General features: G+C 34.5%; 1 protein-coding gene across 12 annotated transcripts in view; it reads right to left on the reverse strand.

Annotated features, from left to right (window-relative positions):
• Positions 1 to 13340, reverse strand: part of magi2a (membrane associated guanylate kinase, WW and PDZ domain containing 2a) — a 246390-nt gene that overhangs the window by 62336 nt on the left and 170714 nt on the right. For 11 of the 12 annotated variants that reach the window (XM_008400370.2, XM_017302738.1, XM_008400369.2 and 8 more), the window contains 2 exons: positions 4640 to 4697; positions 2756 to 2877 (listed from right to left, as the gene is read on the reverse strand). The exons of the other annotated variant lie outside the window; for it this stretch is intronic. In XM_008400370.2, the coding sequence (XP_008398592.1) occupies positions 2756 to 2877; positions 4640 to 4697 (180 nt within the window). The remainder of the gene's footprint in view (positions 1 to 2755; positions 2878 to 4639; positions 4698 to 13340) is intronic. 12 annotated transcript variants of the gene reach the window in all.

Genomic DNA, 13340 nt, shown 5'->3' on the forward strand with positions numbered 1-13340 from the left:
AAACATATATATATATATATATATATATATATATATATATACACACATACATACATATATATATAAACATGTATCCAATATATATTATTCAGTATCCATTTACTAAATCATTATTTGTGTCATTATTAATCAATTAACATGCTCATCATACATCAATATCAGAATATTCCATTCCTATTCTATTGTTATAGCCACTAAGCATATTTAAATATACTTAAAAAATACAATTGTTTATAAATGTAGCTTTGATAGACGTTTGAATATGGTTTTCAGTAACAAAAAAGCGCGTTACGATCGATTAAATGCGCTGATACGTCATTGTGCCTGCTAAACACATAACGCTGAGTGGAGTGGTGTACCGCTCCAAGATTTCCGCCCTAAATCTCGTCAGCGACAATAGGTGAGAGCGGTCCATGAGGCGTCTATGCTTATATTATGTCTATGCTCAAAACCAACCTTGCTTATCGGCGCCATGTTTTGACTGTTTTTCTGCGTCTTCTCCGCTATTCTGTCATCACGTCTTCTCCTTGGCAGCACATCAATCATTGGTAAATGAGGAGTTGTCACTGCTCCGTCATGTAACTCGGCTAAATGAGCGCTATTAAGATGAAACTAAGGGACCTTGCCGTGTGTCTATATTTCAAAACAACTTAAGAAGCTTGTAGAGTATTTATATTTCAAAACAAAACCGCATAAAGTGAATTTTCCATCCAACAAGCGACTCTGTTTGAACCGTTTATCTTTCCCTTTCTGACATATCCCCGCCGCCATCTTTGTTTCTGTTACTGGCGCCGCTTAAAGATGACCGGCGGCGCCCTCTGCTGGATGGCGGCCAAACTACAGCACTATAATGACGTGTTAGTGGACGTTATGGAAATAATTTTGATCTATTTTAATCTAGTAAATCATTAGTCGACAATTAATCATAAGCATATTCATTGTTTCAATCCCTAATCCTAACACATCTCTACAACGGACGGAGAAAAAGAAAAACAAAACAAAAAGTTTTTTTACTAGAAGAAAAAACAACAGAAAAATGTAGAATAACCTAAGTTACAAAAGGTGATTTTATTTATTTTTTTTACTTTTCTGAGTTTTTTTTCAAGCAAATTTTCGAGTTTTTAATTACAGATATTTCCAAGTTTTTTTCTAGAAATTATTTTATGTCTTTTTAGCAAATTTTAGACACTTTAAGCTCAGAAACTTAAAAGAATTCTGAAATTAATTTCACAATTTCAAAGTTTTTAACAGAAACTTTCTGCTCCTTTCATTGTTTAAAAATCTACAATGACCCTAATATGCCGTCGTAAATCTCCTTCAATTTGAAGAGAACGGTTTATTTTGAACATCAGACACAGCCAGGTATTGTAACAAACACTAAAAACTGTAATTTTATCAGAAAAATAAACTTAAAAGAAACTGTTGTACTTATGCATCATTCTGTGGGGCTTCTCTAATGTTATTAATGCATTAAAGAAGCTGATAGAATAAGAAATAAACAGATAATTGGCTAAAACTTGGACACAGTTGTGTGTTTAAAGATGACAGTGAAAGCAAAGGTGCAGAAATAATTAAAAATGAAAACAAAAAATGTCTAAATGCTTTATAAAAGCCTTGACTTTTAACTATACCAATAATTTGTGGGCTTAAAAGAGGAAAATTGGACCAATTCATTTAAACTCTACCAATTCTGATAAGAGAAATCCAACAAGAACTAATAAGGGCAATTGTATATGCTAATGCATTTACTTGAGTCTGTGTGGATTAGAGAAAATACATAACATGTTTTTAAATTATAGCCATGTATTTGTTGCATAATCATTACACTCCGGAAAAAGAGGAAAATAAATAATTATAAGCCCAAATGCCAATGATAAGTGTGCACAAAATGGCACCGTAATGCTAAAACGAAAGCTCAAAAGTCAATAACATTCAAACAAATGAATAACAGACCTTTAGAAACACAAGGACAATAAAATTCAATCTTTGAAAGGTAAGATTTTGTAATAAAAATCAGATGAATTCATGTCCTTGTAACAGTTGAAACCAGATTTTAACTGCATAAAAAGAGAGATGTGCTTCATTTCTCAGTCTGTTGTTAAATCAGAGCAAACATTTACAGGTTTATTTTCTGCTTGCTAAATGCCAGAATCAGAAAATAGATTTTTTTTTTATTACCGTCTTTAAAACGAGACATTTTCATATATCTCCTGAGCATTTGGTGGGACTGGCTTTCTGAGTTGAGTTTTGGGCAGCAACTAATGATTATTTTAGTTTTGAGTGGCACATATTCACAGACAAAGGATTTTTTTAATCTTAAAATACATTTTTAGCTTAATTACTGCATTTGGTATGTTTGTCTTTCAGCAAATGGCTTTTTTTAGAGTATAAACTCCAGCTAATAATTATTTGAATAATCGATTAATCACAACTAATCGTTTCAATCCTAGTTGAGTTGCATGTTTTGCACCAAAACATGTTCAACTCCAGGACACAAAATCTTCCTCCTTCCTGAACAAAATGTTTGCTGAACATTTGCATGATGTTTATACTTGCAAATAGTTATTTGAGCAGAGGAACGCGGGCGGCTCCTTCAGGCATTTGGAAGTTTTCCGATGACGCCACACAAGGAAACGGTTAAATTACGGTCTTTGCTTAAATAAATCCACAGGTGGGACTCAAAATACTTGGAATACTGGTTTTAATTGCATAAATATTTTACATATAAGAAAGAATATCATCCGTATAGTCTTACCTCTGTAGATGGCGGGAAGGGGCAGTGAGGACAGACCCTGACTTTGCATCTGCTGCTGCTGCTGGAGTCTTCTCTTCGCCTCCAGAACCGGGTTCTCAAACTGGGTTCTTCTATTTATATGACTAGAACGATAAAAGAAAGGAAAGAAGGATATAATTCAGAATAATTCAGGGTTTCACCCAATCAAAATGAAGACATTTGAGAACTTATCGCTTACGAACAAAATTTAACACTTTATCGCACCAAATGTGTCATATATACTATATATTGGAAAGGTAACATGTGAACTTAGTCAAATTTGGTTTATTTATTCTCCAAAGTCATTTTGTTTAATCAAAATATTATTTTCTCCTGACATTAAGTTGTGTTTAGTTCAGCTCTGCTGCTCTCGGCAGTTGCTGGTTACCGTAGTAACCAGCAACTGCCAGCTCCTCCCCTTTTTCTGTTGCCGTCGGCAACTGTGGCACCACTAGGATCAGCACTTTTGTTTTCTTTACAAGTATTATATTTTTTATATATTTTAGACAAATTTAATCATACACAGAGTTTCATGTGTAATTTTGTCACTTTTTGTATATATTTTTTAACTGTTATAATTACAGTTGTACATTTTAGTTGCGTTTAATTTCACAACTATTAACTGCTGTCAACTATTTGCTCTGTAGTTTGTTTAGGTTAATTTACTGTATTTTATTTATCATATGATGAATGTTTGTATATTTTATGTTAAAACATACTAACATATACTTCTAAAAATATATATTAATTGTTATTTATATTAAAAATGAGATTATGTAGATTAATGATTAAATTCATGTTAAGACTATATGATCACAGTTAACTTGTTCATTTTCTGTTGCCATCTGTATTTTACTCGTGACAACACAAAAAAACTAAAACTTTTGCCAAACAGAAAAGTTCAGTGAGAAAATAAATACATAGTATATACAACAAAATTTAAGGCTTATTAGTGTTATTTAAGACCAAAATAAATTTAAGACATTTTAAGGCCTTATCTTGAGATACATAAATTTAAGACTTAATGTTTTCATTTTAGATACATGAATATAATATTTTTTAAGGATGCTCGGACACACTGTGTGATTAGCTATATATTGCTATAATGACTAATGCTATGAAGACTGGTAGTCATTTTGTAAGAGCTGTAGAATAGTTTTGCATATTTAAAAACCAAACAATTGATTCTGGGCTTTTTTCAATAAACAATTAATCAAATTACTCGATAATAATCAAGGAAACCTGGATATCTCTTTTAAATTTAGTTTAAATCGTTGACTACAACTAGTGTAATTTGCCAGCATGTGGTAATTAGTCATCATTAAATATTTCCCCGACTTTATGAGACTTCATTGTGTGCCAACACACACACAGGCACATCTCCTCTCTACTTAACTTTTAATGAACGCCCTATTATCAAAGTGCTAATTATGTAACAGTTTTACGATGGTTTCAGTTGAAGAAGCGCGTAGTGTCTTTTAGATCACGACAAAAAACAACAGGTGACATTTTGTTATTGTTTTTTTTTAAGGTATATTCTTGTGATTTTCCGAACATATCGAAGCTGTAAAGAATAAAACCCAGTAACAGCGAGGAGAGACCACTGCAGCAGTTAGTCTGAGATACACGAGTGCAAATTCTTGCTCCTGAGTTCATCTATTAATAAATACAAGCACCAACACCGTATCAGACACAGGCTAATAGAAAAACCAAGGCACAGTCTGGCTAATAAACTTCCTTCAAAGCCTGCAGGAGCATAAATGGAGAATTTCCTACTGTGAACTACTCATAATAAACATGATTAATACTGCACCAACAAGCTACGCAGGAAAATCAAAGGCAATATTAAAGATGCACTAAACTTACTCGACGTAGTAGCTGCCGTAAATGGGGTCATCGATTTTCTCCCAGCCATAAGGAAGCTCTGGGGAGAAAACACACAACACAGAGAAAACAATAATGAAGGTTTTTGTTCGTTCTATTATCACATATCAGCATATTGACTGTGCATAGAGAAATACTGCATTGTTTTAATAAAGAGGCATCTGATTTGAAGCTGGACTAGTAAATATTTTTCAATCAATTCTAATCAATTTCAATTTTAAACTAAAACGCATAACTATACAAAATCCTTTTTTAAAATATCTGATAAAAAATACAAATTTAATGCTTTTTAAGACCATTATGAATTAAGTTTAAGACCTTGTGACAGAAATGTACAAAATAAAATGGCCTATTTTAGATTGTAGTATTGCAAAGCTTTTCTGCAGAGATGAATGTCAAACAACCAACTGCCAATAAATTTATACTTACCCATGATAGATGTAAGAAGGCTAGCTAGCAAGCATATATTAGCAGCTAGCTAATAGTAGCCTCAACTGCTAGCTAGTCAACAAGAGTATATTCAGTTAGGTAGTCTCAAACACCAGCTAGCTAGCATTGGTACATTAGCAGATAGTGGTAGCCTCGAATGTCAGCTAGCTAGCAATGGTATATTAGCAGATAGTGGTAGCCTTGAATGTCAGCTAGCTAGCAATGGTATATTAGCAGATAGTGGTAGCCTCGAATGTCAGCTAGCTAGCAATGGTATATTAGCAGATAGTTAGTGGTAGCTTCAACCATCTCGAGTCACAGAAAAGAATGTCTGCTTGTGACTCAAACTTTTCCTTGACAGAACATGCGTTACATTAAATATATGAGATTAAATACAGTCTTAAGACCTGTGGTTAATGACTAAGGTCAACTGACATTTATTTGAATTAATTTAAGACATTTAAATGGCTTCATTTCTTTTGTACATGAATTTAAGGACCCACTGACACCCTGTCCTCCATCAGGTTGATTTTTCAATAAATAAGGCAGATCCGTTTCCAATAAAACCAACTGATTTCTCATATTTTAAAATAGTTTCTTGAAAAAAACAAAATGTACACCAATTATTCATGGATTGGGCCTGTGAAGATCAATAATAATAAAAATAGAGCCTCAACATGTTGCATTCATTGATTTAAAGAGGCCAGTGGCTCTTTTATGCTGTTCATCAAATGCATCTCTAAACAGAAAAAGTTCCTAATATTGATGGTGGCTGAATTTAAACCCATAAATTATTTATGTCCTGCATCTCCTCAGGGTTGCAAATCTTGTGTTTTGATGGGGGAACTTTGAAAAGAGTCACAAGAGTTTCTTTTTGGACAGGCACAAAACCTGAGGGTGTTAAATCCCCAAAGCATAAACCGGAGAATATTTACAGCTTCTGCAGAAAAGTTAACGAACTCCACGACTGAAACGGGTTGCAGCTATGAACTGTACATGAAAGCCGTTAGATTTTCACTTCCCTTTGACAAAAGCTACTTTTAAAAGAAAAGTTGTTTAACATATTGACAAAAATCACCATAATCATGACATTTGTTCAAACACTGGACTTTGAAAGCTGCAAACCGGAACCCAATGTGCCCAACTACGGGAAAACCATCTGTTATCCGTAGCATCTTTTTCCTGCATGTCTTTGTTATTCATATTTTACGCCGAGCATCTGATGACAGGAGACATCCAAGACAAGTGACAACTCGAATGAATTTGGTTTCCAGGATGCCTAGCAACAACAGCAACAAGCTCAGTGTAAATGCAGCTACAGACAGGCTGAGCATCCAAATTCAACATGATCACCACTGTTCCACAAGGCTTCCTCAAGCGAAAGCAATCACAACATGTAGGAAAGAGTCAGCTAGCTAGGAAAGCTGGAAACCGACATATTTAAAGGCGACCTGAACAGGTTGGTGTAGGTTTACGGGCGATTCAAAACATTTTCAATACATTTTTTCCACAAATGATCCTTAAAAAGTTTTTAGTCTGCCTACTTTGAACCTCTTCTCACTTTAAATCCAAATAAGTTTTTGCTTAGCCAACGTTTTCACTCGCATCAGAAAATGGATACAACAGCTATAACCATCTACAATTAGTCCTTGATGAATTTGAGTTACAACATCATTTAATTTCTCTTTGGGATCAATAAATTACTTTTTAATTTTAACTTAAAGAACCAGTTGGTCAAAACTGCTGGAGCTCAGATTAGGTTGCTAGGTAACGGGCGGAATTCCGCTGGGGTTGCTAGGTAACGAGCGGAATTCCGCTGGGGTTGCTAGGTAACGAGCTGGGCAGAGCCTGCTGAATTGTGGCTTTACATTCCGGAAGTTTATGAAATGGATCATTTTTTACAAACAATAAAATACATTAACTTATTGGCAAAAAATGGCTGTTTTTATTGTTTTTGTTTTAGGCATCACAGGTTCCCTTTAAGGTTCAATATGTGATTCATCATGCAATTAGAACACAAAAATTCAGGAGTTTTCAAAGTTTGGGAGACAAAAAACTTGCTTTAAATGTCAAAAAAATCAACGGAAGGATTAAATATATTTACAAATGACCATCATACAACTGCATACAGACCAAACTAAGATTGGTTTTTTAAAAAATGTGTCAAAAACACCAAATAAACAAACGGGTCAACAACAGTTTAGCAGAATTTTTAATAAAGCTTAAAACATTAACCAAAAATAATTAGTGGTTTTATCTCAGGATCTTAAATGACTTTATACACACAGTGACCAAGCTTTTAAAGTTCGTCTTAAAACCCATCTATTTTACTTGGCTTTCAACTCCAGTGGGATCTAGTTTTAAATTGTATGTTTTTGTTTTTAAACTGTAAGAGTTTTCACTTTTTTATTGTTATGTTGTGTTTTAATGTACAGCACTTTGTATCAGCTGTGGTTGTTTTAAAGTGCTTTATAAATAAAGTTGAGCTTGCAAGCACAAGTATGAGCTTGTGCTTGTGCTCAGGTTGTGTAATAATAACACAAATACACAACACAAACACAAATAGGTAATTAATTAAAAACATCTGACCAAATTCGATAAGTAAGTTTGATCAGGATGACAAAAAAAAGCAGAAAAAGACCTTTTAGCCACCTGAGCCTCCTGAATAACCCAGTTAGTCAAAAACCACTAGGATTTTTCACCATTTCATTCACTCATCTCCAGTTATTAAACATTAACAACTGTTTTCACCGTTTACAGGCTGCGACGTACATGTGCACATGCATACAGATTATGGGAATCCTTCCACACAATATCATTCACATGTGGGACACACACGAATGCAGCAGATCAAAGGGACGTCACGCAGCTCGGCGGCTTTCTAATGAAACGCTTATCCATCCAAACGTCCACAGGAAACAGCAGGGAGCCACAAATGGCTCGAATTTCAGCAGCAGAGAGACACGACACGGCCGTTAAAGAGTCTGCGCTTTGCTATTCTCACTTCTCTGACATGTTTGTTTTAATAAGCCGCTAAAATAATCGGGTACAATTTCGGAGTGCTGAAAGGGAGACGGAAAAGTGTTGGTAAATGTTTCAAAACGTTGATTAAAGTTCACAAGATTTGCTAAATTGTAGGAATAGGTTAACAAGAATTTGAAAGTCAACAAAAAAGTCTAAATAAACTCAATCAATAAATGAATGAGGGTGTAAAATCTAAGGTTTTTAATCCAATATGGCTTGAATAAATTAATATTTACCAGGATAAGGGGTATAAAGATGGATTTCTAGGACATGAATGTATTATTTCTCTAGTCAAGTTAAAATATATGAATATTAAAACTGTATAAAATAAGACAATACAGGGCAAGAAATGTATTTGATCGCTGTAAAGAGTAACATATATATATATAAAAAATCTAATTACAGAAAATTTTGTGCAAAAAAATCTAAAATCTTAAGTAATTTTGGTCTATTTTCTTGTGCACACTTGAAATAAGTAACTTTTCAACTTTAAGTCAAGAAATCCTAAATATTGATTAAAAAAAAAAGTAATAGTTTCACAGGCAGATTGTTTAAGTTATGGAAAAAATGTCACATTATGAATGGAAGTGCAACTTTTTCACCAATATTAAGAAATTGTTTAAATAGCATTTAAGCTGCTAAATCTCACTGAAAAGTTGCTTTTATGTTAGTTTTATCTTATTCAAGTGAACTAATTTAGGCAAAAGTCACATTTTAAATGTTCTTATGCTTCTATTCTGTTTCTAAAAACAGCCCAAGTGCTTAAAAACTCTTGGTGTCTAGAAAATAAGCCGTTTCAAAAACCTGCAAATTGAGTTACATACTATGGGCAATGCTGTTACCTAGCAACCAAGCGGAGCTCCAACATGTTTGGTCAGCTGGTTTTACCGCCGTACAATGGCTGCTGGACACAAAAAAAAGAAGAAGAAAAAAAGTGTTTTGTTGCTAATTTATTTGGAGTAGAAACTAAACCAAAGTCTACTTGGTAAGATTTTGTATTTTTGCAGTGTTCAACTTATTTTTGAAATAAATTGAAAATAATCAAAAATAATTCAAAAATTCTTTACAAATCCAGAATAGAAATGAATAGAGCATCCTTAATAGTTTCATAGTGAGGATGCTCAGTTTTCTTCATTATTATTAATAATAATTCTTTATACTAATCTTACAACAGAACCAGGTTTTTTTCAGGTTACAGAGAATAAAAAACCAAGACTGAAGCACCTTGAACCATTTCAGTGGAAAGATTCAACATGAGAGGAAATAAAAAGTGTATTTAGAAGTGAAATTGGTTAATTATCCAGATTTAACATGTTTGAAGACGTTACAGTGTTTTCTTTCAGTTAGCTTTGTGCTAACAAATTAAAAAAATATATTTTTTAATGAAATTATGTTTAAAACCAGAATTTGAAGTAATTTTTAAAATGGTCCCTGTGGAAATTTTCTAGCCAAGTTAAAACGTTCAACCTGCAGACATCTTCCTGCCACTAGGAGGCGTCGCACCGTCCTCTCCTCCTCAATCTTTCCTTCATTTTCCCTGTAGTAAATGGACTCCGAGAGAGATCGCCTTTGAAGTTGAGCTGCTTGCTCAAAGGTTTTTATTCTCCTTTTCCTCATTTGGACTAGAGTGTGACAAACCACACAGTCTTCAGAGTCTGCGGCGTCTTTCTTCATTCCTCCCAGCTTTGAAAAGCAAAGACGCTGAGCTGAAACATTTTCACCGCCTGCAGACCTTTCCTTAGTCACCAAAATTCGAGTCACATCTCGCTGCTTGGTGCACCTTTGAATTCAATTCATGCAGCAGAAGAACTTTACTCTGGACGGATCAGAGGGAAATTATTTTTGCCAACAGAGGCCAAAATCTAGTCAGTTGAGCTCTGAACACTGCAAAAACACAAAATCTACCAGGTATTTTTGTCTAGTTTCTAGTGAAAATATCTTAGTAGACATAAAATAAGACAAAACTAACTTACAAGTAACTTCAGCAAGATAAAGGGAGCTTGTTTTAAGTCAACAATTCCTTAATATAGATGTAAAAATACAAGTTCTACTGGCAGATTATTTCACTCGTAAGTGAAAAATGTGAAAAAATAAAGAATAGAAAAATTCATAACTCGAAAGCGATTTTTACGATTGTGTATTAGAATAAAAGGAGAAATTTTCCACAAAAAAACTCAAATTAATCTCAAAGTTTCTGGCAAACTGAAATTTTCTAGAAAAATGTTCAATCGACATTTGAAATTCAGAAATTTCCAAATGTTTTTGTAAAAAAAAAAAAAAAAAAAAAAAAAAAGATTTAGCAAATTTTCTTAATTTTCTAAAAAATTTCTGAGTCTTTTTGGCAGAAATTTACTATAACTTTGCATGTTTGCTGTATTGAAAAAGTTTTCTGTTTCTTTTGAGCTCGAATGAACAAATTTATTTAAATTAATAAGAACAGAATTTGAGTCAAAAAAAGCAGTTTTCAGTAAAACTTTCTGGATAAACTTAATTTTACCTTCTGTTAGAACTTAGTTATAAAACACAAATACTTTGTTTTACTTTACATTTTCCTGGGTAAGAAAATTATATGTGTAACTATTTATCTGCATCTACGGGCCAAATCTGTATCATTTTTAATTATAGTATGGGGCCGCACAAAATCAGTGAAAGGGCCACGAATGGTCCACGCGCCGCACTTTTGGACACCCAGGTTGTAAGTGAAATCTACCAGTGGAACTAGTATTTTTTGAATCAATATTTGGGAATTATTGACTTAAAATAAGCCCCTATTCTTGCTGAAAGTTACTAGTAAGTTAGTTTAGACGAAAAAGGAGAAATTTACACTGGAAACTCGACTAATATCAGATTTACACTTTTCATTTTTGTATTTTCATTCCTGCCTTTTCCTTTCTGCAAATCCATTTATTTAAATGTTTTCATTAGAGTTTTATTTTTCAGTAACAGAGGTCAGGTTGGTGATAGTTGACTTAGATTCATGTAATTTAGTTTTTACGTCTTTATCTTTCCTGTGGAGTTTTAACAACATCCTCCTCATTTTTTCAGCTGATTGCTTTTATATAAAGAGCTGGGAATAATTCAGCTGCCTTAGAGTGAACAACAAACACCACTGAGTTAAAAATTAAAAAAATGTGATGCATTTCGTCCAACAAAATTAATCTGGCGATAATAAAAGCTGCAGCTGTGCACATCCCACTGGACAAATTAAGGGTATTATTTGCAGATACTACAGAGAGAAATTTATTTCGCCTGATCTTTTGGGAATTAATCAGCTGCCGTCCTCAAAATGATGAAAACCTGGTGTTTACACAAAGATGTACATTTTATTTTACAATTATTCACAGGTAATTTCTGTTTTAGAAGTGTTTGCACAGAACCTATGAGGCAAAATTCACATTTTATTCTGTTTCTAAAAACAGCCAAAGTGCTTAAAAACTCTTTTGGTGTCTGAAAAATAAGTTGTTTCAAAAACCTGCTAATTGAGTTGCATGCTACGGGCAATGCTCCGTTACCTAGCAACCAAGCAGAGCTCCAACATGGTTGGTCAGCTGGTTTTACCGCCATACAATGGCTGCTGGAAAGAAAACAAAAAAAAAAAGAAAAAATGTGTTTTGTTGCTGATTTACTATCCAGAAACCACTTGTTGCATTCTTGTTGGTTGTGCAGGAGGCTCCACTTGTGCTTTTCAAAGATGTACGGCTGTGTAATTGTTCATCTGTTTTCATGTGCAAGTGTAAACGTGAAGTAAATATTGAACTGAACAGACTAAAATCTCATTATCCAAAAATGATTGTATGGAAAAATGTAAAGAATATGTTTTGTATAGGCCGTAACCTGTTTAAGGAAGTCCAATAAGTCACATTTAAAGCTTTAGGATGACATACAACCACATGTAAGATGAAGATATCACTCTGAAGTGAATCATTGTAGGGTACGATAATAATTACTTGTAGTTTAAGGAACTCGAGAACAAATAAATGAGGAAATTCTTCATATTTAGAGATGAAAGCCTGTCGGTTATAATCAAAAACAGAGTAAAGAGAGATGCCGAGCGCTCCGAGCGACGCTCTGCGGCTCTGTCACATGTGATTTTCTCTGAACCGCACTGAGTTTGCTGACGGATGAAAATGACCCGGCAGAGAAAACCTCACCTGCCGCCAATTTAACACCTTCAGCTTGACTGAAGGGGTGAGCAGGGCTGAGAATAAAGAGGTGGTTTAAAAAGCACCGAGCCCAAAACGCAGCAGGCGCTGCAGCTGCTGATTTACTCTGACTCCGTTTGGAAACCCGGGAAAAATCGGCCAAGAAATGTAGCAATGCATTAACAGAGCGGGACCAAAACTCTGGCTTCGTTTCCAATAAACGGTCCTCTGTGTTTATAAATGAGCTGGAATATGTGAGGAATTCATCCTATTCTTTTGGTGAAACAAAAAAGCTTTTTTTTTACCACGAAATGTGGATTATTTTAAATTATTGTGTATTCTACATGCATTCAGGCTTTTCGGTTCTGGTTCTGCTGGAGGTTTCTTCCTGTTACAGGAGCGTTTTCCATGCATGAATATAAACCAACTTGAGACATTCGTTAATTTCTGTGGTATTTCTAGAAATGGTGAAATGAAAAACATACCAAAAAATTGTTTCATAACTTATTATAAACATGCAAAAGTGTCATTTTTATACCCCAAACAGGCATTTAGAGATAAAACACCTAAATTAAAAAACTAAGGTCCTGTTTTAAAAACAAAAAATAAGGAAATGAGTAATTTTAGCTTAGATACATGAGAAAATTACAATGAAAAAAATGTTTCATTTATTTATTTACATGATTAGGCATGAATGTAATTCCAGAAGGCAACATCCATCCATCCATCCATTTTCTTTCACCCTTGTCCCTCAGTGGGGTTGGGAGGGTTGCTGGTGCCCATCTTCAGCTAACGTTCAGGGTGAGAGGCGGGGTCACCTGGACAGGTCGCCAGTCTGTCGCAGGGCAACACAGAGACACACAGGACACACAACCATACACACTCACACCTAGGGGCAATTTGGAGAGGCCAATTAACCTGACAGTCATGTTTTTGGACTGTGGGAGGAAACCGGAGTACCAGGAGAAAACCCACCATGCACAGGGAGAACATGCAAACTCCATGCAGAAAGACCGGGGACGGGAATCGAACCCAGAACCTTCTTGCTGCAAGGCAACAGCTCTACCAACTGCACCACTGTGCAGCCC

Source organism: Poecilia reticulata, linkage group LG23, assembly GCF_000633615.1.
Source record: "Poecilia reticulata strain Guanapo linkage group LG23, Guppy_female_1.0+MT, whole genome shotgun sequence".
Classification (NCBI taxonomy): domain Eukaryota; kingdom Metazoa; phylum Chordata; class Actinopteri; order Cyprinodontiformes; family Poeciliidae; genus Poecilia; species Poecilia reticulata.